The 25,335-nt window shown below is 41.7% G+C and overlaps 1 protein-coding gene across 3 annotated transcripts in view; it reads right to left on the bottom strand.

Moving 5' to 3' along the window:
• The window catches only part of dip2bb (disco-interacting protein 2 homolog Bb), a 41,154-nt gene that overhangs the window by 11,719 nt on the left and 4,100 nt on the right, over positions 1 to 25,335 (bottom strand). For all 3 annotated transcript variants that reach the window (XM_037101458.1, XM_037101457.1, XM_037101456.1), the window contains 22 exons: positions 12,279 to 12,350; positions 11,766 to 11,918; positions 7,620 to 7,745; positions 7,179 to 7,532; positions 6,912 to 7,058; positions 6,190 to 6,309; positions 5,596 to 5,793; positions 5,276 to 5,367; positions 4,531 to 4,641; positions 4,313 to 4,436; positions 3,920 to 4,029; positions 3,618 to 3,720; positions 3,459 to 3,523; positions 2,797 to 2,890; positions 2,592 to 2,711; positions 2,397 to 2,511; positions 2,003 to 2,142; positions 1,381 to 1,517; positions 1,193 to 1,273; positions 922 to 1,049; positions 386 to 500; positions 42 to 243 (listed from right to left, as the gene is read on the bottom strand). In XM_037101458.1, the coding sequence (XP_036957353.1) occupies positions 42 to 243; positions 386 to 500; positions 922 to 1,049; positions 1,193 to 1,273; positions 1,381 to 1,517; positions 2,003 to 2,142; positions 2,397 to 2,511; positions 2,592 to 2,711; positions 2,797 to 2,890; positions 3,459 to 3,523; positions 3,618 to 3,720; positions 3,920 to 4,029; positions 4,313 to 4,436; positions 4,531 to 4,641; positions 5,276 to 5,367; positions 5,596 to 5,793; positions 6,190 to 6,309; positions 6,912 to 7,058; positions 7,179 to 7,532; positions 7,620 to 7,745; positions 11,766 to 11,918; positions 12,279 to 12,350 (2,907 nt within the window). The remainder of the gene's footprint in view (positions 1 to 41; positions 244 to 385; positions 501 to 921; positions 1,050 to 1,192; positions 1,274 to 1,380; positions 1,518 to 2,002; positions 2,143 to 2,396; positions 2,512 to 2,591; positions 2,712 to 2,796; positions 2,891 to 3,458; positions 3,524 to 3,617; positions 3,721 to 3,919; positions 4,030 to 4,312; positions 4,437 to 4,530; positions 4,642 to 5,275; positions 5,368 to 5,595; positions 5,794 to 6,189; positions 6,310 to 6,911; positions 7,059 to 7,178; positions 7,533 to 7,619; positions 7,746 to 11,765; positions 11,919 to 12,278; positions 12,351 to 25,335) is intronic.

The following is a 25,335-nucleotide window of genomic DNA, read 5'->3' as shown; positions in this document are numbered from 1 at the left end:
TCTGTAATGAGGGCCCTGGTTAACTGATAAGCTCCACCTACCTGGCTGCTTCTGGCGGGGCTTGGGCAGGTTGGTGACACATGTATGGGGACACATTAGGATGTTGCAGGGGTGCAGGTTGCCATCTAAGAAGAACTGCTTGGTGTCAGAGATGTGGATCCCTCCAAGGGGTGTTTTAGGTAAGGTGTTGGCTGGGACCAGAGCCAGACAGTAGAGGCCCACCTGATGGATGCTGTCAATAGCCTATAGAGGAAACCACACATTGAGAAACTAGTTTGTTGTGTAGTCATTGTTTGTGGTGGAGAAACAAGGACACCTGGAGAAAATCTGTTGACTATTTTTGGATTTACGCATGTTTTAAATATTACACATTTTTCCATTTTACCTGAAGCACCCGGCTCATCCACTGGAAGCTGTCCTCCTCGCTGGCATCTGGCCTTTGCTCCGCCACAATCACAACCCTCTCATCATAAAAAACTGTGACTGAAAACACAGCAATCCTGACACACACAAACCCAGAAAAACACACAAACATGTTAGAGACAATTGAGCGGTTGTGGACATAAGAGCTATACACAACCATCCTGAAACATTATTTCCAGTCATATCTCATTTTGGGCTTGTGCTTCCTCTGTACCACCAGATGTCAGTAGTGACAAATTAGTATTCACACCTGACCAGCAGCTCATCATCTTTCCAAACATGCTATTTCACCCATCTGATGGACACTTCATTGACCTGCCATGTCATGTCATTGTCCATAACCGCTTATCCCTTTCCATGGGGTCACGGGGTGTTGCTGCTGGAGCCAATCCCAGCCTTGTCTCAGGGCGAGGGCAGGGTACTCCCTGGACAAGTCGCCAGCTCATCGCAGCTTTCCAAACATATTTTGTTTAAAAAGGAATGTGATAGCCTCCTCACCTTCCGCGATACACAGTCTTAACTGGCTCCACAGCAAGAGCGGTTGCCACCAGGTCATCAGCGTTGTGTCTCCGCCCGCTGACCATCAACAGACCTTCTATCTTCCCCACTACAAAGATCAGGCTGCCCTAAGGGGACGGAGGGACACACAGCAGGGGGTCATTATACAGGTAGTGTACAGTCGAATTCAAAGACAAAGAGAGAAGGACGGTTTTCTAGGAGGGCTCAAGTTACCACAGAAGCTGTGCTGTAATAAAACGGTCCTACTTACTGGGCCAACAAATCCCAGGAGTCCTGACCGCACAAATGGAATCTCTCCAATGGGAACTCCATTAGCATTAACTGGTATCACCTGAGCACAACCAGACAGGAAATAAAGCATAAAAAGAAATGAGTTTAGTCTCTTATTTCATTTGATTGTATCAGCACTGACAGATTGTGAATTATCTACCGTCATACCTCAAAAGTGTTTTTGGTGACTCCAGGCAGGCCATAGTACATGTTGCCTCCAGCGCGGGAGTTTACTATTATCTCTCCTATCTCATCAGTTTTGCACAACTGAGGAGGCCCGTCTGGCCTAACAATGCACATCAGAGCTGCAGACACACAAAGGTTACATAGAGAGGTTAGCGGTATATTGCATCTATTTCAACATTTCATTTATGTAGAAGCCAAAGATGTTGATTAAAAAAGCTTATGCTTCCTCTAGCTGTTGAGGTTGACCTATGATAAAAATATTCAGGAAGAATGTAGACCATATGAGGTTTGATTTTAAAGGAGAGACTCGTTTTCTTCTAAATTATAGATTCTGTAAGGACAAAAACAGCAAAAGTAAAAAAAAAAAAAAGATGAAAACATAGGAAAGGTACTTAAGACAGGCTATTTAATTAGTCTTGATTTTCACTCTTCCAGCATGACTATAGCTATATGGCTGCAACAAGTCACTCTTTTGTATGAAAAAAACAAAAACAAATTCAAAATCAAATAAAATGTTTTGCTTTTTACATCAGCAAAATGCCATAACTATGATTAATTTTTCATGATTTCTGCTTGACTAGTCTTTCTTCTCTTCTACCCTCACCTCCTGGCATGACATGGCCCACGTCTTGTACGGTCAGGGCGGAGTTCTTGTCCTCGGTGTTGACCCTGATGACACCATGGCTCAGACCACCCATGGACAGGATGGCACGGGCAGGGAGGGGTGCGCCAGGGACTCCCGGTCTACTCAGGAGAGAGTTTGATCAAACATGAATGTTCCCAACCATACCATCTGTTCTCACAGTGAGGCATCTGCCCACCCTCCCGTGTACACCTCCACATATGACACACTACATATTCATATGATCAGCTTTTTTTAATCATCACGACCTTTAACGGGATGGTATGATGACGAGAAGGAGGAGGAAGTGGAAGGTAGGTGGGACTTGAGACTTCTTTACTGTTTCTTTTTAACTTCATACGGGTCATTGACATACCTGCGTATAGCTACTGTCATGGCCTCAGGGGAGGTTGCACAGGGACAGATAACCTCAGGTTTCAGCCCATGGGACTGAAACACATTCAGGAAGGCATCGCAAGAAGACACCGACCCTGGACGGCAAGAGATTCAACATATTACATCTAATTTGTGTCACCAAGTTTTACAAAGCTTGCGGCTGTAAGATACTCACAAGGGTTAGCACCATCAGCAACAACTAGCATACGTAACGAAGCCAGACTGGTGTCTCTCTGGTCTCGATGAGCCATCATGGCCCAGTGTAGATCACGGCACTTCACCAAAGCTACACGAGCTGCACAAGAACAAAAGTGACACATTATCTATAAAGTTTTCTCCATAGCGTTACTTTTAATCTATGAGACGGCAGTGTAATTTACCTTTGTTGACATGGACCCTCTGGACCCAAGAGAGAGGACAAGCCTTCATCACGGCATAGGGAACACTGATAGTGTGTATCCTGTTCATCACAGCCTGGAAACAAACTTGATTAAGCAACTAATACTTAAATGAAAGAAAATGTTGAAAAGACTTCCCTGTTTGACTGAATCTGACAGTTAAAGCTTGGTGTTTTAGTTAAGTTCATTATGCAACCATAAATAAAGTTCTGTTGATGGATTCAATAACAGAAAGAACAGAACAGACTTCTTCACTCTCACTCTGAGGGTGGATAAACACATACAAACAAACACAAATAAAGAAACTAACAAAGCAGCTAAAAAAAATATGAAATTTTAAAAAAGACTATAACAGAAATAATCCAAAACTCATGATCAGACAAAGGACGACTTTGATACACATCATAATGTGAGCAACAACGTGGACAAACTAAAAAAGCTCAATTCAGAAAAAAAGTACCTTATCAAATTCAAATAAACCATGGGACTCCATTATTGAATCCATGAGGTTTTTAGGTTCGGAGATTTGGTCAGTTTACCAGATACTTGGTGAGAATACCTTTTCTGTTCTGGTGAACTAGAACCATCTGAAGTTAAATCATAACACACACAAACATGTAGTATATCCACACATTCACACTTACTGTGAGAACTCCATGCCACAGGCCCATATCCTTTTTAAAGTCCAAGACATTCACTAAAGTTTCCCCTTGAAGTGAACAAAGACAAAAGACTTATAACAACTGTATGGATGACAAAACCTTCAGATAATAGACAATGACAACAATCAGAGTCTCACTCACCCTCACAGTAGTTGCAGGCCTGGGTCAGTGCTTGGCAGTGGGTCAACATGGCTACTTTAGACACAGCTACACCCACCACTGTGCCGTCTTTACTGGCCTTGTACTGGACAGAGAAGAAGCATGAGAGGAACATGTAAATACGCACTTGTATTTTCATATCACATTAGGACATAGGAATGGTCAGATTTTATTTTCCCCAAAATATATTGACTTTTTATGGTGATCCAGTTGTGTATCACACAACACTTAAACTGGCCAATGGAATCTGCCACATCTTAAATACCAAAGAGCAGCAATGTTACCTCTATATATGCAGGGTCAGTATTGGCAGTGGGGATGTGTGGCTGCCAGTCTTTGGAAGGCTTGGTCAGGTATTTTGAATCAGTCACCACCCACTTTAGTCGAGGCCAGCCTATCAGAGAATGGCATCAGTGGAAGTCAAGTCAACAGTGCTTATATTATAAAAAAGAATATAAAAATTGGAAAGTCATCGTCACCTCTTCATAAAAAACACTTAAGAGTTCAGGGTACATTTTACCATCCCTGCTTAGTCTGAAGGTGGCCTGAGATTCAGCCATTATAACTTTGACTTTCAGCAATATTTCATAAAGAGAACGGTATTTTTACCAAGATTATTTTTATCAATATCTAATTTTTAATATATATTTCAGTCATTTCAGAAAAAGCTTACTGACCTTTAAATTGCATTATTTCCCCAGTGGGCGTCTTGGGCAAACCCTTCAGACAGATCTCACTGGTCAGAGCCAGACCGACACCACAGCTGCCGAGCAGAAACCCCACCTGGCTGATACCTGCATCCTAACAACATAAGCACAAAAACATTAATAGTTATTTAACATTTCTTTAAAATCAACTGCTAAAGTGCACATGCTCCTCTGAGGGGTTTTCTTACCTTGCGTGACAGCGGTACTTCAATAGGTACAGGTATAACTTCAGCCAGGAGGCAGCCGTAGAAGGCCACCCAGAACATCCCAGGGTCACTGTTGGGGTACACCAACGCCACCTACAGAGACATTAAACTTCACATTAAGCACTATATTATGTTTGATTTGAATGAAGGAAAGTATGTCTTTTTGGAGATAAACACAAGCTATAAAATGTTAAACTTTTCTACTGTAGGTACAAGGCTAGAGGTCTACAGTCATGCTAGCAGCTCTGTGAGGCTGCAGTATTAGTTAAAAGCTAAAGTCAGCATGCTAACATGCTCTCAGCGATAATAGAAACATACTAATGTTTATAATAATAACAATAGTAAACTGTATTTGGCAAGTATCACCTTGTTCACAAACCTAATTTACTGCTTTTACATGTGAACATTTGCTAATTAGCACTAAAAAGAAAGAGCAGATATGTTAGCTCACATAATAATATTATACATAATAATGCAATACTTTACTTTTATAGTGCAATTACTGTTTATTTCACCTAGTCAACAACAAGTTAAACATCAGCCACATTAAAGCACTCCTGGAGCCGCAATGAGTGCACATTACCAAGGCAGTAGCTACAAATGCACAGGTCTAAATTTAAGGACTTACGACACATTGTTGCTGCAAATGACACAAAAATTTTATTTGTCTGTTTTAAATTAACTTGTCATTGTTATCTGCTTTCTGTCACCATGTCAGCTCTCTCACCCGGTCTCCAGGTTTGAGGATTTGCTCATTCTTGGTGCCCAGCTTGTTGAGGAGGGTGTACGCCAGCTTCACACTGCGGCTCCACAGCTTCCCTACCAGACAGAAGGTAGAACAGGAAGGAGGGAGTTAGGACTGTAGGTTATGTGTCTTACCATTGCCAAAAAAATCTCAGATCACAGAGTGCACACATCCCCCTTTTATCTAGAATTCTCAACATCAACTTTTAGCTGCAACTCCCAGCAGCTGTACATTACTGGTGCTAATTTTACACTATAAACATATGTCCAGGCTTTCTGCATACGAGCAGTCTCGTGTCTCACCGTAAGTCAGTGTATACAGCGGTTTGCCCGTGATGTCAAGAGCAGTGAGAGCGGGGCTCTTGCCCTGAGTGGCCCCCCAACGGGCTAGCGCTGCCTGCAGGGCTGGGGGCCAGTTACTGACCACTCCCAAAGGCTCTCCTTTAACTGGGATGATCTGACGGCCCTCGGGCTTCGGTGTGTTAGGGTCTGGCTGGGGCACTGTGTGAGACAGAGGCATCAGGTCACATTTGGCTATATTACAGATGAATGAGATTCATTACAAGCGCTACAAAGACAAATGCATTCCATATGTCATTACTGGCCTGACCGTACATCCATTTACTTGATTCAACCGTCTGATTGTCTTCTTATCTGCTATTTATAACACTAAATATGTAAAGAATACATTTACTTATTTTAAATTGTAACTATGAACCCAAGATACAAAGTATGTAACCAAATACATGTACCACCTTTTAAATAAGGCATCCCTTATTTGTTGAAATATAGAATATTTTAAGCTTTGGGTTGCCAGGTTGTTAAAAAAGCATTTTTGTAATATTGTATGCAATGTTGTACAAACATGTAAGGTGTGTGTTTGACACAGCCGTTTACCTTCCACAATCTCCTCTGCGTCGTCGGTGAAGAACTCGCTGAGCGGGGGCCTCTTTGGCCTCTTCAGGGTGTTGAGCAGCTGCTGGATCTTCGTGGACACTCTGCTGTTTACAGGAACTCCTACAAGCAGAATGAGGTTGGAGAGGGGCAGTGGCAGGACAAACATACAGTCACACACAAACTGAGGTTCGTACACACAGTGACAATACTTCTTACCATCTCATAGTCTGCTGCTCTTCATCCCATAATACAAGAGACTATTTTTAGAGAAGGTTTGAATTGACTGTAATATCTTCAGGTAATCAAAAGCAGCACACATAGGTGGAAAAAACACGAGGAAAACATAGTGAGAACTGGGGTAAAGGTTGTTTTTTTTTGGTTTGGGATCACACGTGAGGATTCATTCTGTGTGTGGATGTTGCCTTCGTTGCATATATTTCTATAATCATTCCTTACAAACGGGAGGGAGAGTTAGGGAACAACAGCAGACACAGAAGGCTACAGACGTTATATATTAAGGTTTCCTTACTCTGTAGATTACCTCTTCCTATCAGCCAGTCAAAAAAACATGTGACACAGTAGAGAAAGATCAAGAAGAAAAGAAAGCAGTAGAGTCTGATTAATTATGTTGTATGATGACACTTATTTTGAAGAGAGAAGAGATTTGAGAACCCGCAGAGACACACACAAAAAAATGAAATGTTATGTGGTTTAGCCATTACCGTCTGCAGTCTCCATCATACTCGAGCGGCTCTGCCCGCGACTCATCCCTCGGACTATGGCGTTGGAGGGTAGGTCGACCCGTGGGCCCCTCGATGGAGGGGCCACAGCTGTCACATCTGGAGGGGGGGTGTTGTTCTCTGCAGGGGCTGCAGGTGAAGCAAAAGAGGACATTCTGAACAAATTACAATACTATACTACAATAGATACTGGATAGAAACAAGTGTTTGAGTGTTTTAAACCAACTATGGATCAGGGAGGTGTCTCACCTATGCGACTTTGAGCCAGCATGTTCGTCACAGCTGCAGTGTGTGGTCGCTCAGGCTGATGGTGGTGCTGAGGCTGGTACTGTGGTTGGTAGTGAGGCTGGTACTGAGGTTGGTACTGAGGCTTGTACTGAGGCTGAGGCTGAGGCTGAGGCTGTGGCTGGCTCTGAGGCTGCGGCTTGGCCTCACCGTGGGACAGGGTGGAGGAGGCCGAGGACGAGGTGGAGGAGCCCTGGACTGTGCGGTTGATCCAAGAGTCTGGGCTCTGCAGGTTGGGATGGACCTGAGGCGGAGGAACGACCACTGATGACTGCCTGCGCACCTGCGATGTGTCATCATCAGAGCCTGATGAGGAGTCTGAGCAAGAGAAAAACAAATTTTAATCAACCAGCTCTGGACCCTCCTACAGGTCAATGTGCAGGACTGTCATTCTTACTATCCTACCTGGTGGTGTGCGCGTTTCAATGGGAGATTGCACATATGTGGAGCGTCGCTTGGTAGGCATTGGGAGTGCCATCTTCTCCTCTTTATGTTTAGCCAATGCAGCTTGTACTGCCTCAGTGTGGATATCTGCATGGACAGTAAACAGTTTGAGTTAGGGATGGCTTGACTTGATCCTAGAAGCTTCTGAGGTGACTTGAACCAAGAGCACAATAAAAGAAACAAAACATTAAATACAGCTTTTTGAACTGACTCATCAAGAGACCATTTGTAGGTGTATCTATAATACAGTAGGTCTTTGGAAGGGCAGGCTCTGGCACTGACCAATGTTCATCATGTAGTTGCACAAGATGCCTTTTATAGCAGTGGACTTGTTTGCCTAATCTTTGCGATCCTTAAGATCGCACTAGAAACACAGACAACAACGGGCTACCATTTATCACCTTTATCTTGTCAAAGACTAGGCGGCATAATAAATCTGCCAGTTTGTGATAAGCTGATTAGACTAATTGGACAGAGAGGAAACAAAAATAAACATCTGTGAGCCAAAAAATAATTTTACTCAAAAGATTTGTGAAAATTTTCAGTCAAAGAAAGAAAAAAATCCTCGTTACACTCTCAGCTCACAGACACTTTAATTCTGTGACAACCTGAAGGAAACATCATTTTGTTTTGTAACCACTAATTCATTCCTTTTCAGTAATTTCTGACAGCAGCATTTCAGTCAGTAAAGCCTTGTTAAAATAGGACACGGCATATTAAAATGTTTAGAAAGAATTATAATTGAAGAAGTCTGGAGAAAATCCTAAGAGGATGACTGTGTATTCCCACTTAAACAGGAAGCCACGACTGAGAGAGCGAATTAGCCCACACGCTTGCCTACACACAAGCACAAGGTAATAAATGCAGAGATACTTTCACTTGATGACACCCACAGGCGCATTAAACAGAACCACGTGGACTGCCGCATATTCAGGCTACGTAACGAAACATGTGCAACAAAAGCCCACTCACTGACAAATCACATCTATTAACTCAGGGGACACAACTTCCATTCAAACATCAACACATTTAAATAAATCACCCTGCACAGCTCATTACACAGCAGCAGTGGGGACCATAATTACATAACAGGCATTCTGCTGAACCGACTTCTCCGAGCCACATCATCTTCTCTCATAACATGCATCATCCACACTTACACAGGGGCGTCAGGAGAAGCTGACTTCTTAGACATGTATGCGAGGATGTGTGCTATCTCCTTGGCAATAAGCATGGTGGGGCCCCAATCACACTGTGATTTATGTATGGGGAGCAATATCTGGTACTACCTTTCATACCTACCTCTTTACAGTTTACAACTACAGATACAAATCAGTGGCATCCTTTACAGCACATATATGTGTGACTGTGGAGGCAGCAGCCTCACAGAAACTAGTCAACAGCATATCTTGTTGAATGCAGTACACAGACAAGTTGTTTAATTGGAACAATAAGCGGGGGAAGCTTTAGGAGATGAGAGGCCATTAAATTAAGGTTGTACACTTTCTCTGCAGCCCATAAATGATAAGCACTTTAATTTCTCAGATTTCCCCACTGCTGCACTGTTATATTGTTTCTTCTTATTACTATTTGTTTATTTATGCTGTGCCTCTCTTCAAACTCTGAATTTCCATGACATTTTGCACAAACATTTAAGGTTCCCAGGGATGAATCCTGACAACTATGATCAACTTCCTGTTAGTACACTCGCCTCAAGATTAAGCCCCGCCCATCCAGAGCATGGCTACAGACACAGATTGTTTTAGTTGGCTGAACAGATGCATATAGTGGTGTACGCTAATAAACATTACATCTGCTCAACAACAGCATGTCAAACTTTCATTGAGTCACTTAGCTCATAGCACAGTATAGCCTAACAGAGCTGCTGTGAGGGCAAACTGTATCCAATTTCTTTTGAGCCATTTGATTTGAGTGTCCCAAATACTCAGTGATCAGTCTAACAGGGACACCTAGCCAACGGCCAAGACACATCGAACCAACCTCAAACAACTTGTGTCAAAGAATGACTGGCCGAGTGCTATATTGCCTGATGTAGATTGTGATTTGGCCAAAAATCTGCACTTATACACACCACACAAAGTTGACAGCCAACAGCCAACTAGCTTGTACAATCTGTACTTCTGTCAAAGGAAATCTCTCCATACCACCAGGTGGCAGTAGTTCGTATTCATTAATTGTAAGAGGGAAAATGTTATTATTATTTTTTAATGGGACTGTGGATATACAAACTTTTAAGCAGAATTCTTCACACCACTCGTCATGTTTAATACGTTGCAAATGGCACTGGCAAAATGTCAGAGGTGAAAAAATAAGGACAAATGCACAAATGGATAAAAAAAAAAAGGAGACAGACTCAAGCCATCCCTTTCTGGAGACTGATTCCAGACTCCTTGGTTGTTTTTGGTATTGTGTTTTGGGGGGGTCTTCTTGGTTCCATCTCTCTTTAAATTAGCAGACAAAATGTTTCTATAGTCTTCTGAGTTTATTTTGCAGCTGCCATCACATGTTACATTATCAATAAGATCAGTTAGCCCATTCCAGATGAAGCTATGTAAGCCCAAGCCATGACATTGCCTCCACCTTGTTTCACAGATGAGCTTGTATGTTTGGGATCATGAGCAGATCACTTCTTTCTCCACGCATTAGCATCCGAAACGCTTTGGCAAAGGTTAATCTTTTTCTCATCAGTCCATAAACCTGTCCCAGAACTTATGAGCCTCGTCTCTGTACAAATTCCAATGTGGCCTTCCTATTCTTATTGCTAATGAGTGGTTTGTATCTTCTGGTGTGGCCTCTGCACTTTTGTCCACTTCGTCTTCAAACAGAGGATTGTGATACTTTCATTCCTGCCCTCTGGAGGTTGTTGGTGATGTCAGTGGCAATTGTTTCAGGGTTTTTCTTTACAGCTCTCACAATGTTTTGTCACCACCTGCTGATGCCTTGCTTCGTCTACCAGTTCGACGTCTGTTGCTGAGTACACCAGTGGTTTCCTTCTTCTTCAGGACATTCCAAAGGGTTGTACTGGCTATGGTCAATGTGCAGTAGCTCTGATTGATTTTCCATCATCTCTTAGCTTCAAAATTGCTTGTATTTTGACAGATCTAGATGTAAATACCTGCAAATAGATGCTGACGTTCTGATCTCTTGTCTCATATTCATCTTTTGGTGTCAACCCCAAATGATTTCAGTGTACAGCAGAAATAAAGGAATTGGCCTCGCTTTTCCAACAGTTTTAGAGGGGACTGTATTTCTCGATATATTGCACCAATCTCAGTTTTTTGCATATATTTTCATGCTCTAATCCTCTCTTGGTTGAATCCTCATCCTCAATCTCCTTCTGGATCCTTCAATCAGATAAAAAAAGATTTTGTTACTGGTCAGATTTTCTTTGACAACAAAGCATTTTCGAACAACCTCCCTGCCAGACTCCAGCCTTACAGACAGACTTTAGATTAGTCAGCCTGGTATTTAGCATGCTGCAGTGTGAGTGTGTTTCATCTGTGAGGCAAGAATTGTTGAAAAGGCAGGAAAGCAGAAATCAATCAGAAAAGAGACAGCAGGGTGTGGGCTGGACTAGAGGGAGGATGCTCTTATAGACACTCCCCACATGCTCCATGCTCTTTTACCTCTACTCTAATTGCTCTGTTTTCCTTTATTCTCGCCAGTGTCAGATTTTCCCCTCAGATCAGTGTTCCCCTGTACTCCTCACACATATCAAGGCAGTGACATCACTCTGCTCACAGAGTGGGGGTCCTCACTGAGGTGCTCTCCCCTGCAGGGCTGCACTGTCGCCTGTCCGTCTAAATCCCTCACAGACAGACAGACAGACAGACAGACAGACACACACACACACACACACACACTCTTCATTAATTGGTCCCTCTGAAACAGCCCTGTGTCTAAGCTTAAAAACAGGTGGGCTGACAGGTGAAGCGGATGTAGATTAATTTGAGAACCGCAAAGTTATCAGAGAATCTTAAGTCCCTCAGTGATTAGTCCATCTGAGGTGTTTTACACCGGGGGAATAAAAATAAGAATCTGAATGTGGTTTCTTCCTTAAATAAGGGTGAATTTTTGAGTCCTGACCTGATCTGTAGCGGTCATCCCTGGTTCCTCCACTGCGATGTGTTCTGCGGGAGCGACGTTCGCGGTAACGGGACGAGCTGGAGGGGGGAGCGGCCTGGCTGGAAGACGAGCTTGGAGCAGGAGGCAGCACATCATTTTGACGGGGCGGCTCCACTGTGAAAGTACATAAACCACAATCATGTTACTTAAAAAACACATGAGAATATTGCTTATTGTCTTGCTTATTGTCAATGGCATAATCACAGTCACTGCCTTTACAGAACATTTACTCCAGTTAATATCTAGCTTACATTTCCCGCAATCATTCTGCAGTGCAGTAATGTCTTTTTAAAATACAACACAGCTGTTAAAACTGTTATAAAACAGTTTAATTGACTGTCATGGCAGTAAGAAAAATCTGAGCCATACCAGATGAAACTGATCGTATTTTTTGTTTGTGTAAGGTTAAGCACTACATGGGTATTGTCTTTTGAGTATATACAGAAGTTAAAACAACAGAGAATGTTTTATTACCTGGAGTATGGATGATGTAGGGGGCCAGGAGTTTGGTCCTTTTCTTCTCGTAGCCCTTCTGTGTGATGTCTCCTGTAAAATATCACAGGAAAAAGAGTGAGTTTACTGACAGACTAGTCAAAGTCAAATTATCTTAGGTACAAAAACAATCAACATCAGATCAGTCACATTGTCAACATCTGAAGAAGTCAGCATTTCGGTGAAAGTCCTTTTCCATTCTGCATTACATAACAGATATTTGAATATCGAGATTCTTGTTAAAACATGGGAGTTAAGAGACCCACTCCCCTAGTTTGATAAAATATTGAACACTTTAGGTTTGATCTACATTCTCTGATGTGTGTGAATGTGGTTCATCACTACCTGTTCAATCACAACAAAATGAAGAAGGAAGTAACAACAAAACTTTGTGAAGGAAGATAGAAACACAGATGGATGAACACAGCGTTGCAGTAATCTCCAGAGATGGCTGAGGGTGTTAAAGATGTGGCTCAGTTCCAGCCTCAAGTACGACGAGAAGGCAAAAACAAAACAGGGCTAAATTTGGAAACATACGGAAGCGTGGGCAAGAGATGGGATGATTCACCGAGAGAAAAACAGAGAGGCATGAAAGCTGAGGGTAAGGAAGGTGGGAGACACACAGAGATAAAACGGGAAGGACGAGAAGCTAGAGGAGGAAGATAAGGAGAGGGAGAGAAGACAGAGGTGAGTGACGGTGCATCCAGAGGAATCTCAACTCACAAGTGGGAGAGAAACAAAATGTCCCTTAGACGCCCCCTCCTCCATCCCCTGCTGACAGCCCATCTGCATTTTCCTCCACCCCACCAGACACAACACAGGCTGACGAGCTCTCTGCTGGCCCTGAAGTGATGCAGTGACTCTGCCAAACTCCTCTGTGGGCAAAGCTGTCAGATATTCAGACACATACTAAAAATCCATCTTGAGAGCCTGTACTCACTTTTCTAGTAACTGTGTTGAGCCATGATGATTCATTCAGTATGTCCGCCAGTGGGTGCCCTGGCTGCGCTCAAACCTCATCTTCATCATCAAAACTGCCTCACTGTTTTAACACACAGTGGCCTCAAGGATGTATCAGAATGAGGGAGTCTTGTATTTAAAGTCAAAAAGCATAACATTAGCCTGCCACTGTCAGTAACAAACCTAATGGGCTTTCTGACTGGTGATCCCATTTGTACCATCTCTTGGAGCTCCAAGAGTTAATCCCTGATTAAAAATTAGGCTGCTGAGTTGCACAGTGATGAAAGGTTGAAGCCGTCTGTCACTGATGTCGTCTCTTCCCTGCTACACCAAAGATGACAATAGAGATTAGATGAGGATTTCCTGGCTTACTGACACACGTGAACAACTGCCAGGCACACAACCACATACAATGCAGACCTGGGGCTGGAAGGTGTGATTGAATTCAGTCAACTCTGGCGTTATTTTGAGCAGGTTTGGTCAACACACAATCAGTTCTGGGAACACGAGGACATCACTACAACCAAGTCTGATAAATTGAGAAACTTGATGCTCAATCTCTCAACAATCTTTCAACTACCAGTGATTGGGAGTCTTTAAAGTGCTAAAAAAATATTAAATTTTAACAACACAACAATGGAATGACCAAACTCCAATCTGAAGAGGAAGATCCTAAAGTATGATTTAAAAAGCTACAAAGCCCTTAATAATGGGCCTTGTGGTGAGGTTGTTGCATCAACTTCAGTTTCAAAGGCCAACAGTTTAGTGAGATTATTTGGATATAAAAAACCCAAACTGAATATGCAGATTATATCTAATAATCTATCTAATAATTCTGTCCGATGATTTGGGTAATCATTTCATTGTACGATTAATCTTTCATTTCTCTTACAAATAAGTCTGGCTGAGCTTGGAGTGCATGACTGTTTCCTCCCCTTTTGTGTTTTTTTTTTTTTTTTTTTTTAAGCAATATTGGGTTCCCACATGTCAGCAGTTAACTCAATGAGTAGAATTGTATTGTTACTAATAGGATTGATTATCAGAATTACAAAGGTAGTAATGTCCAGAAGTCATGCCTCTCTCAGATTCCCTCATGGGACCTTACCAAACAATATTGTCTCAATATCAGTATTGAGGTATTTGGTCAAAAATATTGGTTTTGATTTTGTGAAATTATTTTGAGGCTATGTCAACCAACCCTATGATAATGTGATTACAGTTCAACACAAATTAATAATTTATGCTTTGAATATATCTACCAGCTCTTCAGCAACAACAACCCAGCAATATTCCAGCAAAATGCACATCTACTCAGTTTAATCATTAGACTGTTGACATGCTACCGATGAGCTGACAGAAATAAGAGTGCTCATGTTTGGAGGATATTGCCTGAGAGCCCACTCCAACACAATATCTACTGGGGGACTAGGGCTCTTTTTTTCTTCAGAAAAATTGAAGAAAAGCAAACACGTCCATAAGTAATGCATGAACGGTACAGTTGGCCTGGCTCAGTCACATGATTTATTTTTAGCTCATGTGAACAGGCAGTTTCTCTTTTCTCTGCAGAGAGAGAGAGAGAGAGAGAGAGAGAGAGAGAGAGAGAGAGAGAGAGAGAGAGAGAGAGAGAGAGAGAGAGAGAGTCAGCCATGGGGGAGGGGGCTGGCATGGCATTAAATGAAAAAAGTAATCACTCTTCCATCTGGATGATTTGAAATTCGTCTGTTTTTTTAATGGTTGTACCATCAGAGGCAGGCTCCAGCATCTGAAGCTAAGGAGTTAAAACTCTGTAGAAGCGTGCATCAGATGAGTGAAAAACATGTGGACAGAGCTGCATAATATCACACAGGAAATGAAAATGGGGAAAATTGGAAAACTGGTATATGATAAAAATGAGCGAAGACCTTCTAATATCAGTTTCTTTGTTATTCAGTGCACTTTTACCAGCCAGGGCTGCATCTTATGTATGAAAAGCACCTTACAAATAACACAGTCTTTCGTATAACTTATCGAACCTGAGAAGAGAATTTGTTCCTGTCTTCTCACAATGTATACTCAAGGTATCAAAGAGATCTGCTTAAGAGGCAAAGCACAGCTCCACTGAGGTGACTCGTTAACCCACTTTCTCACAGTAGCCCTTTTCACACAGAGACTCCGCATTATCTCCGCAGCAGAGATTCGCCAATTCTCCGCCTTTTTTTGTTCACGCAGAACCAAGCAGCTTCGGTTCAAAGCTGCACCCATGTGTCAGTTCATACAACACTACGACACAGCGGATCCAAGTGATCCAAATCATGATGTTGACATCTGTGTGTTTTTTCAACGTTCCCCCGGTTTCCACCTGTTAATCTAAACATGTTCACGCTGAATAATAATCATATGGATGCTGTTATAATGTGTTGTGATTGAGATCCTGACCCATTGCACATCATAGAAAGTGACAAAGTTACGTTTTTCATTCTATATTACATAGTTACATAACTGCTTTAGTAAATTGGATGCTGTCTGACTCTCTCACTTGTCGGCAGGAATGCTGTTTTCTGGGGGAAAGTTCTCTGAAGTCTCGGTTGGAAGACCTGACTGTCAGGGATTTTTTTTCCAAGACAGCAACTGCAACAAAACAATAATGGAAGGAGACAAACACATGGTGACACATGCTGTTTTTCGAGCAGAAATGTGACAAAGAGTTGGTAGGACAAATGAGATGACAGACATCATGAAAAACAGGATGACAGACAAGATGACAGAGGCTTCTCCATGTATAACTGCAGATTTTCTACATTCAAGTTGCCAAAGACACTACTAGTTACTACGTTACTGGTGTTTGGTCATGTAATGTTCCTTTGCGGGACATTATTTCTCTCTTTATTTTGTTGAGTGTAGGATCCGTTTAGTTATCACACTGTGAACACCATCAGATCAATATGCCCTCGCTCTGCACCGCCGGCTTATCCATTCACACATGTGCCAGCTCGCCTCTACTGCGCCTCTGATACTACCTCTGGAGGTGAATCAGAGCAGCAAAATTTCACCTCTCTCTCTGCATCTGAAACTTTCACACAAAGGATGCAGAGAAACTGCACATTATCCCAATGCTCAAAGGGCAGTGTGAATGGGCCTGGTGACCCAGTCATGTCTATCCTTTTTTTAAATTTTTTTGGCCTTTCTGGCTTTATTTGATAGTACAGCTGAAGAGATAGACAGGAAACAGGGTAAGAGACGGGGAGTGACACGCAGCAAAGGGACCCGGGCCGGGAGTCGAACCCGGGTCCGCTGCAGAGCCTCGGCACATGGGTCGCGCGCTACCGACTGAGCTATACGGCGCCCCCAGTCATGTCTATCCTAATGGAAAAGGTCACAATCAAACCATTTCAGCGACCAGCACAACAATGGGGTTCCCCTCTTTCATCTCCGCTTGATGATTACACTGCTGAGGAAGACTCGTGCATTCACCTTGGAGCGTATGTTTTATTTTTCCACAATGTGGAGAGAGAAACATCAAAGCTGTGTCTTCTCTCAGTACCCGAACACTCTCACACTCGCTAGCCTCGGATTATTTGAATTGCAGCGAGACTCCTCTCTCCTTCTACCCCACAGGCACTCTGTCTGAATAGTAATTAGCTACCGACCTCTATTCTCTTTCCCTGCTTTTTCTTCATCTCCCTCATCACATCAACTGAGGGATTGCTTTCTCATGAAAACTGTTGGAAAACACATGTCAACACCTGCTTTCTTAAAATGATCCAAAAAATGTTTAAATATTACAGCAACTGCTGTCATCTCACAGAAAAAAGAAGACTTCAACAATTAGATTATAAAAACATGACATCAGGCTGCAAATGTAATAGACCAAACCAATTAACATCCAGACTTTGGTTATGTGCCTATAGCAACAGGCTAACATATTAAGGTCCAAAATAAAGAATCGCATATGGTCGCCCTCTGTTTGATTCTGTGCCATCACTGCATTTGTTGATATGAGCTCAAGTGTGTTGTTTATTTGTGAAATCAGCCTTCTTAAGATCTTAAGAGTCGGCAAATTTTGATCTGGAGAACAAACACCCCACTGAAACGTCGCAGCTGCCTCCTCTGTACCAGCAGGCCGAGCTTCAAACTCAGCCAAAAGATCACCCACTCACCGCGTCCACACACTCCGGCGTGACCACAGCTACTGTACTCGACACAAACAGACAGTCTGATATGATTTATTGTTATACTTATGCTGTATAATTATGGAATAAGAGTGCGCAAATCTCTCACATGAATGTTTCCTGTCAGGGAGGATGATGTCATGTTCTCCCATTATCAGTCTTATCCAGCTACATTTGTTCACTGGGAGTTTGTTCACCACCATGTTATCTGACTCTGTCATATAAGGTCATTGTGTAGGATAAAGTCAATGTAAAAAGCAGTTTGACAACTTAAATGCCAATCATTACTAATCACATACATATGTGGCAAATGTTGGTCTATGCATGTTTCTACTTGCTGTCTGTCTGTGAATGGCCAAAACTCTCAGTAGAGGAGGCAACAGTTCAGAGTGCATGTAGATACATGACTGTACGTATCAACAAGAACACGCAGGTAAATGAGTGACTGATATTTGGGCTGGTGGTGCTTCTTATATTTACATGAATGACCACATTCATATGTATTACATTTTTATAATCCCCATATTTATCTCTTATTCTAATCAAGTGGAAACAGACATTTCTCCCGTAGGATCTCCAAGTGGTGTTCTTTGAGTTTACTCATTCATTTAGTCTACACGGGAAATGTGTTGCCAGACTGGATCGCAAAGTTTAAATGGAACCAATCAGAATGCCGATGGTTACTATTGAGCAGAAAACAATGCTTGGGGTAATTAAAAAGCATTCATTTCCCAGTGAAGTTTGCTGTTTAATTGCACTGATGTCATTTTAGTAAACATTCAGTGTGTATATTATATATATATATATTTGCCAGCTTAATGTTTGAAAATCATCTTTTTTCAGATTTTCTGACAAGATGTTATGTACCAAACAGTTTCAGCTCTTCTAACACAGTTTATGCATTTTCATGGTTGGATCTGATCAAATGGAAAGATTTGGAGTTTTCTCAAAAAAGTGTTTAAATTTATCAAATTTTTTTTCCTTAATTGCCTTAGAAAATGTTATCAGCCCTGTGATAGACTGGTGACCTGTCCAGGGTGTCCCCTGCCTTCGCCCTAAGTCAGCTGGGATAGGCTCCAGCCCCCCCGCGACCCTGCAGAGGATTAAGCGGCGTACATATAATGTACAGATAATGGATGGATGGATGGGAAAATGTTATCATACATTGTTGCAGTTCGACATGTGCTTCAACACGTACAAGTGCTACACTACATCCAAAAAGATGAATAACAAATCAACATCGTTGCTTCGGTCCAGACACTTATGTCTAAGGAACTGCGTCTGTATGACTTAAGACAAAAGTCCTTGATACAGTAATCCAATAATAAAGTAAAATATCCTCTAGAGCCAACTGAATAAAGTCACGTGAAAAAAGAGCAGTTTTTGTCATTTAACCCTTTTGGTATATCTCATATTCTCAGTAAGTGCAGTTTATGTAACAGTATGGTAACACTGAAAATAGAAAAGTGAAAGAACAGGAAAGAAAACTCATGTCAACAAACGTGTATATAAGAGATTGGCTAAAAAATAAAATACAGTTTTCACAAAGAGATGTTATATATGTACATCATGACTTAGACAATAAAAACTGGTACTGCAGGCACTGGTGAGTGAAAGAAGTGAACACATACACACACACGCACGCACGCACGCGCACACACACACACACACACACACACACACACACACACACACACACACACACACACACACACACACACACACACAGCTGGTCTCAAGTGATCTGTTCCCTCTAGAATAGGAGGCAGGGTGTGTCCAACTCAGGTAACAGAGTGAATCATGTTCCACTCCACACACTTGTTAAACTCAACATACTCTGTAAGGGAGTGACAACATCCCCCACACACAAACACACAATCACACACACAGGCCTTTGAGGGTTAAAAGAACTAATAACAGTGGTTACAAAGCAAAAGAGTAAAGCAGTGCAGTAAGTTAACTGAAAAGCAGAGGTGAGTCAGCAGGCAGTGGCTCCTTTCCTCCTCCTTTTGTTGACTTTTACATGTCTCTCTGTACACTGACAGAAAGAGGAGGGCGTGGTCAACACACCTGATGCACTACACTTCACACACACTTCCAACAGAGTAGTAACATGCTGCGTAACACCAACAAGAGCATATCCTCCTGCGGGATTCACACAGTGGTGTGAGACACTGAATGAGTTTCAATAGGTAAGACAGATGTTTCTGAAGATTTAACCCAGAGGAACATATTTTTTTTCCATAACTATCAACCGAGACTACCAAGGGAAGGGTTTTTGTGAGAGAGGTGCTGCCTGCTGCCGGTTCAAGAAAATGTTATTCTTGGTCACCATCACTGAAGGTGATCTGGTGAGCAGATGCTGCAGTCAAGTCAGGTTTATTTGCACAGCCAATATACACATACAGTGTCTCACTGAGCAAGCTGCAGTGGCAAAGGTTCCTGACCAAGCACAACTGCTCTAGTGGGACAGGAGACATTTCTCAAAAAAACAAAAAAACAAAAACAAAACATCAGCAGAAAATAAAAGGGGAAGAAACAGAAGCAACCTCTTAAAAGGATGTTTTAAGAGAAGATCCTTCCTGCTCAAAACTGGCTGAACTGACTGCAACAGCAGCTACAGATGGGGCATTTAAAAAGAACTACTGGAAATGTTTAACTATATATCAATATACTTACATACATACACGATAAAGAGGTTTATAAAACGGTCAGTCAAATAAGAGTGCAGTGAATCTAACATGTGATCAAGGGAGTTGACCACCATTGCTGATGAATTGCTTCCATGTGACTCAGGTTCATGGACAAGGTAAAGTTTTATTCATGTTGTGTTGTGTCACATTTGCCGATTTGAAAGCTCAGTTAAATCTCTCTCTACCTAAATGAGACAGTCCAGCCTCACAGAGACCAAAGCTGCTCATCATCTTATGAAGACATAACATTTCCCCATTTATCACTGGAGTGATAGTTTGTGCTACCACTTGATATATGTCCAACTCACTGCCTTGTGGACAACTGGCAAATATTGGAAAACATTTTAGTAGATATATTAATACCAACAAAGTGGTCACATATTTATAGGTCGATGAGGAATTCCTTGACCAGGATGCTGTGGATAATGGGATACTGAGAGCTGGCTTGGAGAAGCCTTTGGAACAGCAAAGCTTGTCGACAAGTGATAGCGTGGTGGCAGAAACCTCATGTTTCCTCTCTGATGGTTTTAACAGCTTAGCAGAGCGTTCGATTGTGTTACTGTATGTGGCTCCAACATATGGCCCTTCTAATCTGGAAAGGCTTTATGGAAAATACATAAAGTAAAAGTGTGTGTGTAAGCAGGGGGTTTTGGGGGCAGGGCATGTGGGGGCACCACATGGGCCGTGTCCATAGCAACCAGACCAATGTGGTGCTGTATGCGGGAACATGAGATGTAAAATCTTGGTGCTGATACAGGCTAGAGCACTGTGCGATGAGGGTGGCTGCTGTCACGTGAAATAAATTAGGAAGGAAGCAGAAATAAAGAACAAATACAAAAGCAAGATGTTTTTCATCCATTCAAGTATTGCACTTGAAAGGGCAGTATACTCCAGCAAAGAAATGTGTCAAGATGAAAAACATCGACTGGTTTCAGCTTCTCACATGTGAAGTTTCAGCTCTCTTCTTATTGTTAATTGAATAGATTTGGATTTTGAAACATTCGTCGAAAAAACAACGCAAAGATGCAGGAGCCAACAATCCACTTTTATCTCAGATTAATCTGACAAACAGTTATCTGTGTAATTAAATCAGAAGATAGTGTGTCCCTCAAAAGTTTCCAGAGCCCAAGGAGATGTCTAATATGCATAGTTTTGTTTGACTGTTTGTTTAAAAAATTACAATGATGTAAAAAGGAAAACAGACAGTTATTACAATTCCCAAAATATTGTAAATTGTCTTATAGTTCCAAGCCTAGTCTTGCTAGGAATTTTTACATTTTATCAAAATATAAACACACAGTTGTAATATCACTACTTATGACACTCCCTGACAATCTGGGGATCCATTAACTATCATCTGACAAAAATGTTGCCTCTGGAGACAATGGCAAATGTTTTAGGACTTCTGGTGTAGCTGGCAGATATCTGGATAATGCATATCTGTGTGCCACTTATTATTTACAGTCTGATTAGCAACTTGACACATCCATACAATATTTTGTCTTAATTGTTGTCAGGTGATGTGTTCTGAAATTGCATTTCAGCCAGTGTGTTCAAACTCTTTTCTCTCCACATGGACTGTATACCTGCATGCAACCAAATGCCACTAAAAGTTAATGGTCAGACAATTAACAAAATATTTACAACACTAGAACACAATACCCAAATCTTGAGCTTGCCAAAAGATTTTGCGATCACATGTTGATATCTTTTTATAGAGATTACACAACCACTTAAATATCAGAACAATTAAGCAAAGTCTTTTAGCAGAACATAGAAAGTAACATGTAAGCTTGAACAAAACTTGGATTAAGTGGTAGTGGTGTCACTTATATGCGAAGTCTGAAGCACCTGCTGCAGGCTGCTACTTGGCACTTTTTAATAATTCAGAGAACAGCACAGTGACCTGACCACTACTTACTATTCTCCCTGCACCACTGTCATTTCTGCGAGTTATGTTACTTTAAGTTACAAGCGGCAGAAGTAAGAGAATGGTTGACTCTAATAACTAGAGGGTTTGGCGAAGCTCAACCAGAAGAGGCTGAGAGCCCACCTGTAGTTCAATGTGGACTTGAAAGTGAGATGGCTCAGCTACCCAGCTGACACTGTTTGTCTTTGTGGAGGTGTGCACTCTGGTCTCATCTAAATTATTCAGTCTTTTTTTTTTTGTTCACAAGGCTTCAATGCGTCCAATGTGTACATGTGTGGGTCCATGTGCATGGTGAAATGAGACACAAAGGGTCTTATATAATAAAAACAAATTGGAAATGACTCTGTTGTTGTGTTTCTGCATGACAGGGGTGGCAGAGGAGTCCCTATTTTTGTGGTGTAATACCAAGTCTGAGGCCCGCAGCGCTGGCTGGAGATCAGAGTACAGCTCCTCTGCAACAGTTAATAAGCTTTTAAATAGATAGGCTAAATCAGCTTCCTTCCTGTCTCCCTCGATGCTGAGTGTACACACACACACACACACACACACACACACACACACACACATGCACAAATAACTGCACACAAAGGCACGGCGACACATAGTTGCACACACAGCCAGCATTTTCCAACTCATCAGCCCTGAAGGATTGAAGGATAACTGTTAGGACTGTAATGATACACCAAACTCACAATTTGGTTTGTATCGTGATTTTTGAACAACGGTTCGATGTTTTTTTTAATTAAACATTTTATTTACGTTTTTTTTATTAACATTTAAATAACTTCTAGATATGATACTGGTCTGATAGTGTCAGGGGTGCAGTATTGGCAAACTGAATCAGTGTTAATGGATGATCCGGCTGTGCGTATAGGGGGCATGTCTATCGGATGGTTTGTTAACTGCGCAGGTCCCTCACTCAGCTTAATAAAGAGAAATGTCCCACAAAGCAACGTTACAGAACCAAACTAACTAAGGTGTACCTGCAACTGTCTTGTAACTGAGGAAAAAAATACCGCAGTTGTACGTGGACAAGCGTCTGTCCTACCGACTCCTTGTCACATTTCTGCCCGAAAAACCTCGTCTGTCACCGGCAAAAACTTTAACTCACCGAGTGTTGATGATGAAAAAAAATCACTGCGATGGTTAACCCTCCAGACCGAGACTTCAGTGAACTTTCCCCCAGAAAACGGCCTCAGTCCTCATGAGTGACGGAGTCAGACAGTGACCTGTTTATGTATTGATTATTATCTCATATAATCAACTGATAAATCAACTGATAAAATATCAGAAAACTGAAAAGATATTTAGTCTACATATGACAAAGAAAGCATCAAATCTTGACATTTGAGAGGACCAGATTTTGCTTGAAAATTTACTGAAACAAATCATCAGATTTCAAAGCAGTTGGAAAACGTTCTGTTAATCAACTAATTGCTTAATCAAATAATTGCATTAGTCCTCGATCCCACATACACTATCCGTAAATACTCACTGGTGCACGAACTACATTAATCCCTGGCTGAAAATAGTCCCAGACAAATCCACTATTTTCTCCTCTTTAAATTTTGTTTGCTAGAAACTACAACACCTGGCTGTTTTAGAAAAGAAAAGACTGCAATATGTTGGGTAAGTGTACCATTTTTCAAAACCAACATCTAGGTAACAAAGGGGTTTTGGTGTCAAGCACATGGCTGTATAGTAAGTTGAAAGACGGACTAATACTATGCTGGATTTGGTCTTTTCATGGAGTTGTTGTCGATTAGCAAAGCAGTGAATATCTTATCCTTCAGGGATGCATAAACTAAAATAATGCAGCTGTAATACAGCAGCAGGATAACCAAAATAATGCAGTAGTAGGGGAAAGGAGACAGCGATGGTGTCAGGGTGGGTGGTAGAGAGAGATCCCCAGCAGCACTGCGCTGGCCCAGTGTGACTCACAGGCTAAATGAGCCAGGCATGTTGCCCCCTGATGCTCTGTGACCTAGATTGAGAGACGCAGGCAGGACCGTAATCTCTCATTCCTCTGCCTCTCTCACTCAGTATGGAACAGGCTGTCGAGATGAAAACCTGCCTCTCCTCCACAGCATCGTAGACCAGCAGCGGGATGGACGCTTGTCACTAGAAAATCCACACATCTACTTACCAGCCTGGACAGTTTACAGGAGAGAACGAGACAGCGAGCAAATGAAGGAATACAGAAAACTCAGTAATCTGTACTGTCTGCTTTACTTGACATGTGATGCATCCACAGTCAGGCAGAACTGTGGTGACGGCATGTATCACAGGTTATGAGTAGGGCTGTTTATCACTGGAACGGCATCGATGCTAGTGCTGATATGACAATCGGTCAGTCATGTCAGTCTATCTGCTGACTGCCGCTGGATGGACTGCCATGATATTTAGTAGAGATACTAGCACTCCTGTCAGGATGAATTGTAATAATTTTTGGTATTCTCTGATGTTGTTCTCTAGCAGTACCATAACGTCAAAATTGAAATGTGTCCAATATTTTCAGAATGAAAAACTGTACAAATAAAGACATTCTCATCAAACTTCCAGATATTATGTGTGTGTTAGCAAATGTAAGCATGTTAACACACTAAACCAAAATGATGGCTAAACAAGCAAATCAGTCGGTATGATAACATTGTCACTCTTAGCCTGTTAGCATGCTATCTTTAGCATTTAGCTCAAAGCATCCCTGTGCTGAAGTGCAGCCTCACAGAGACTCTAAGTCTTAGTAGGAATAAAGGCTGCATTTCATGGTAAAAAAACAATCATATTGCAATATATTTTATGAATATTACAACTATATGATTTTTGATTAGTGAATATGATCTTTTTTGCAGTGCAAGTGAAAAAAGTATGTGTGACAAATGTGTGACATTTGTCTGCACCAAACAAACATGTTTCCTTACATCTGAAAACCAAGGTTTGTAGGCCAGGGCATTTCCCCAGCATGACAGCACAGAATGCTGATTGTGACATATTTTACTTCTATCAAAAAATTGCAGCTTCTCTGATTTGACTATTGCACTCCACCAAATTGTGATTGTGACAATATTATGATTACTTTTGCAGTCCTAATAGAAATCCAAACCAAAAACAGCCCAGCAGGGGGTTTCAATGGTGAAATACAATCCAGGAAGTCCAGTTGGAATAACAGATTTTGTGTCTGAACATGTATCAGACACCAAAACACTGCACCATGTTGTGTAATACTCAAGACTTTTTCTTTCATTCAACATATGAAAAACCAACATCCCAAGCGGTAAACACAAACAGATACACAATCATTTTGCCGG

Source organism: Acanthopagrus latus, chromosome 6, assembly GCF_904848185.1.
Source record: "Acanthopagrus latus isolate v.2019 chromosome 6, fAcaLat1.1, whole genome shotgun sequence".
Classification (NCBI taxonomy): domain Eukaryota; kingdom Metazoa; phylum Chordata; class Actinopteri; order Spariformes; family Sparidae; genus Acanthopagrus; species Acanthopagrus latus.
Note: the sequence above shows the minus strand (reverse complement) of the source record. Positions and strands in the feature narration are given on the sequence as shown.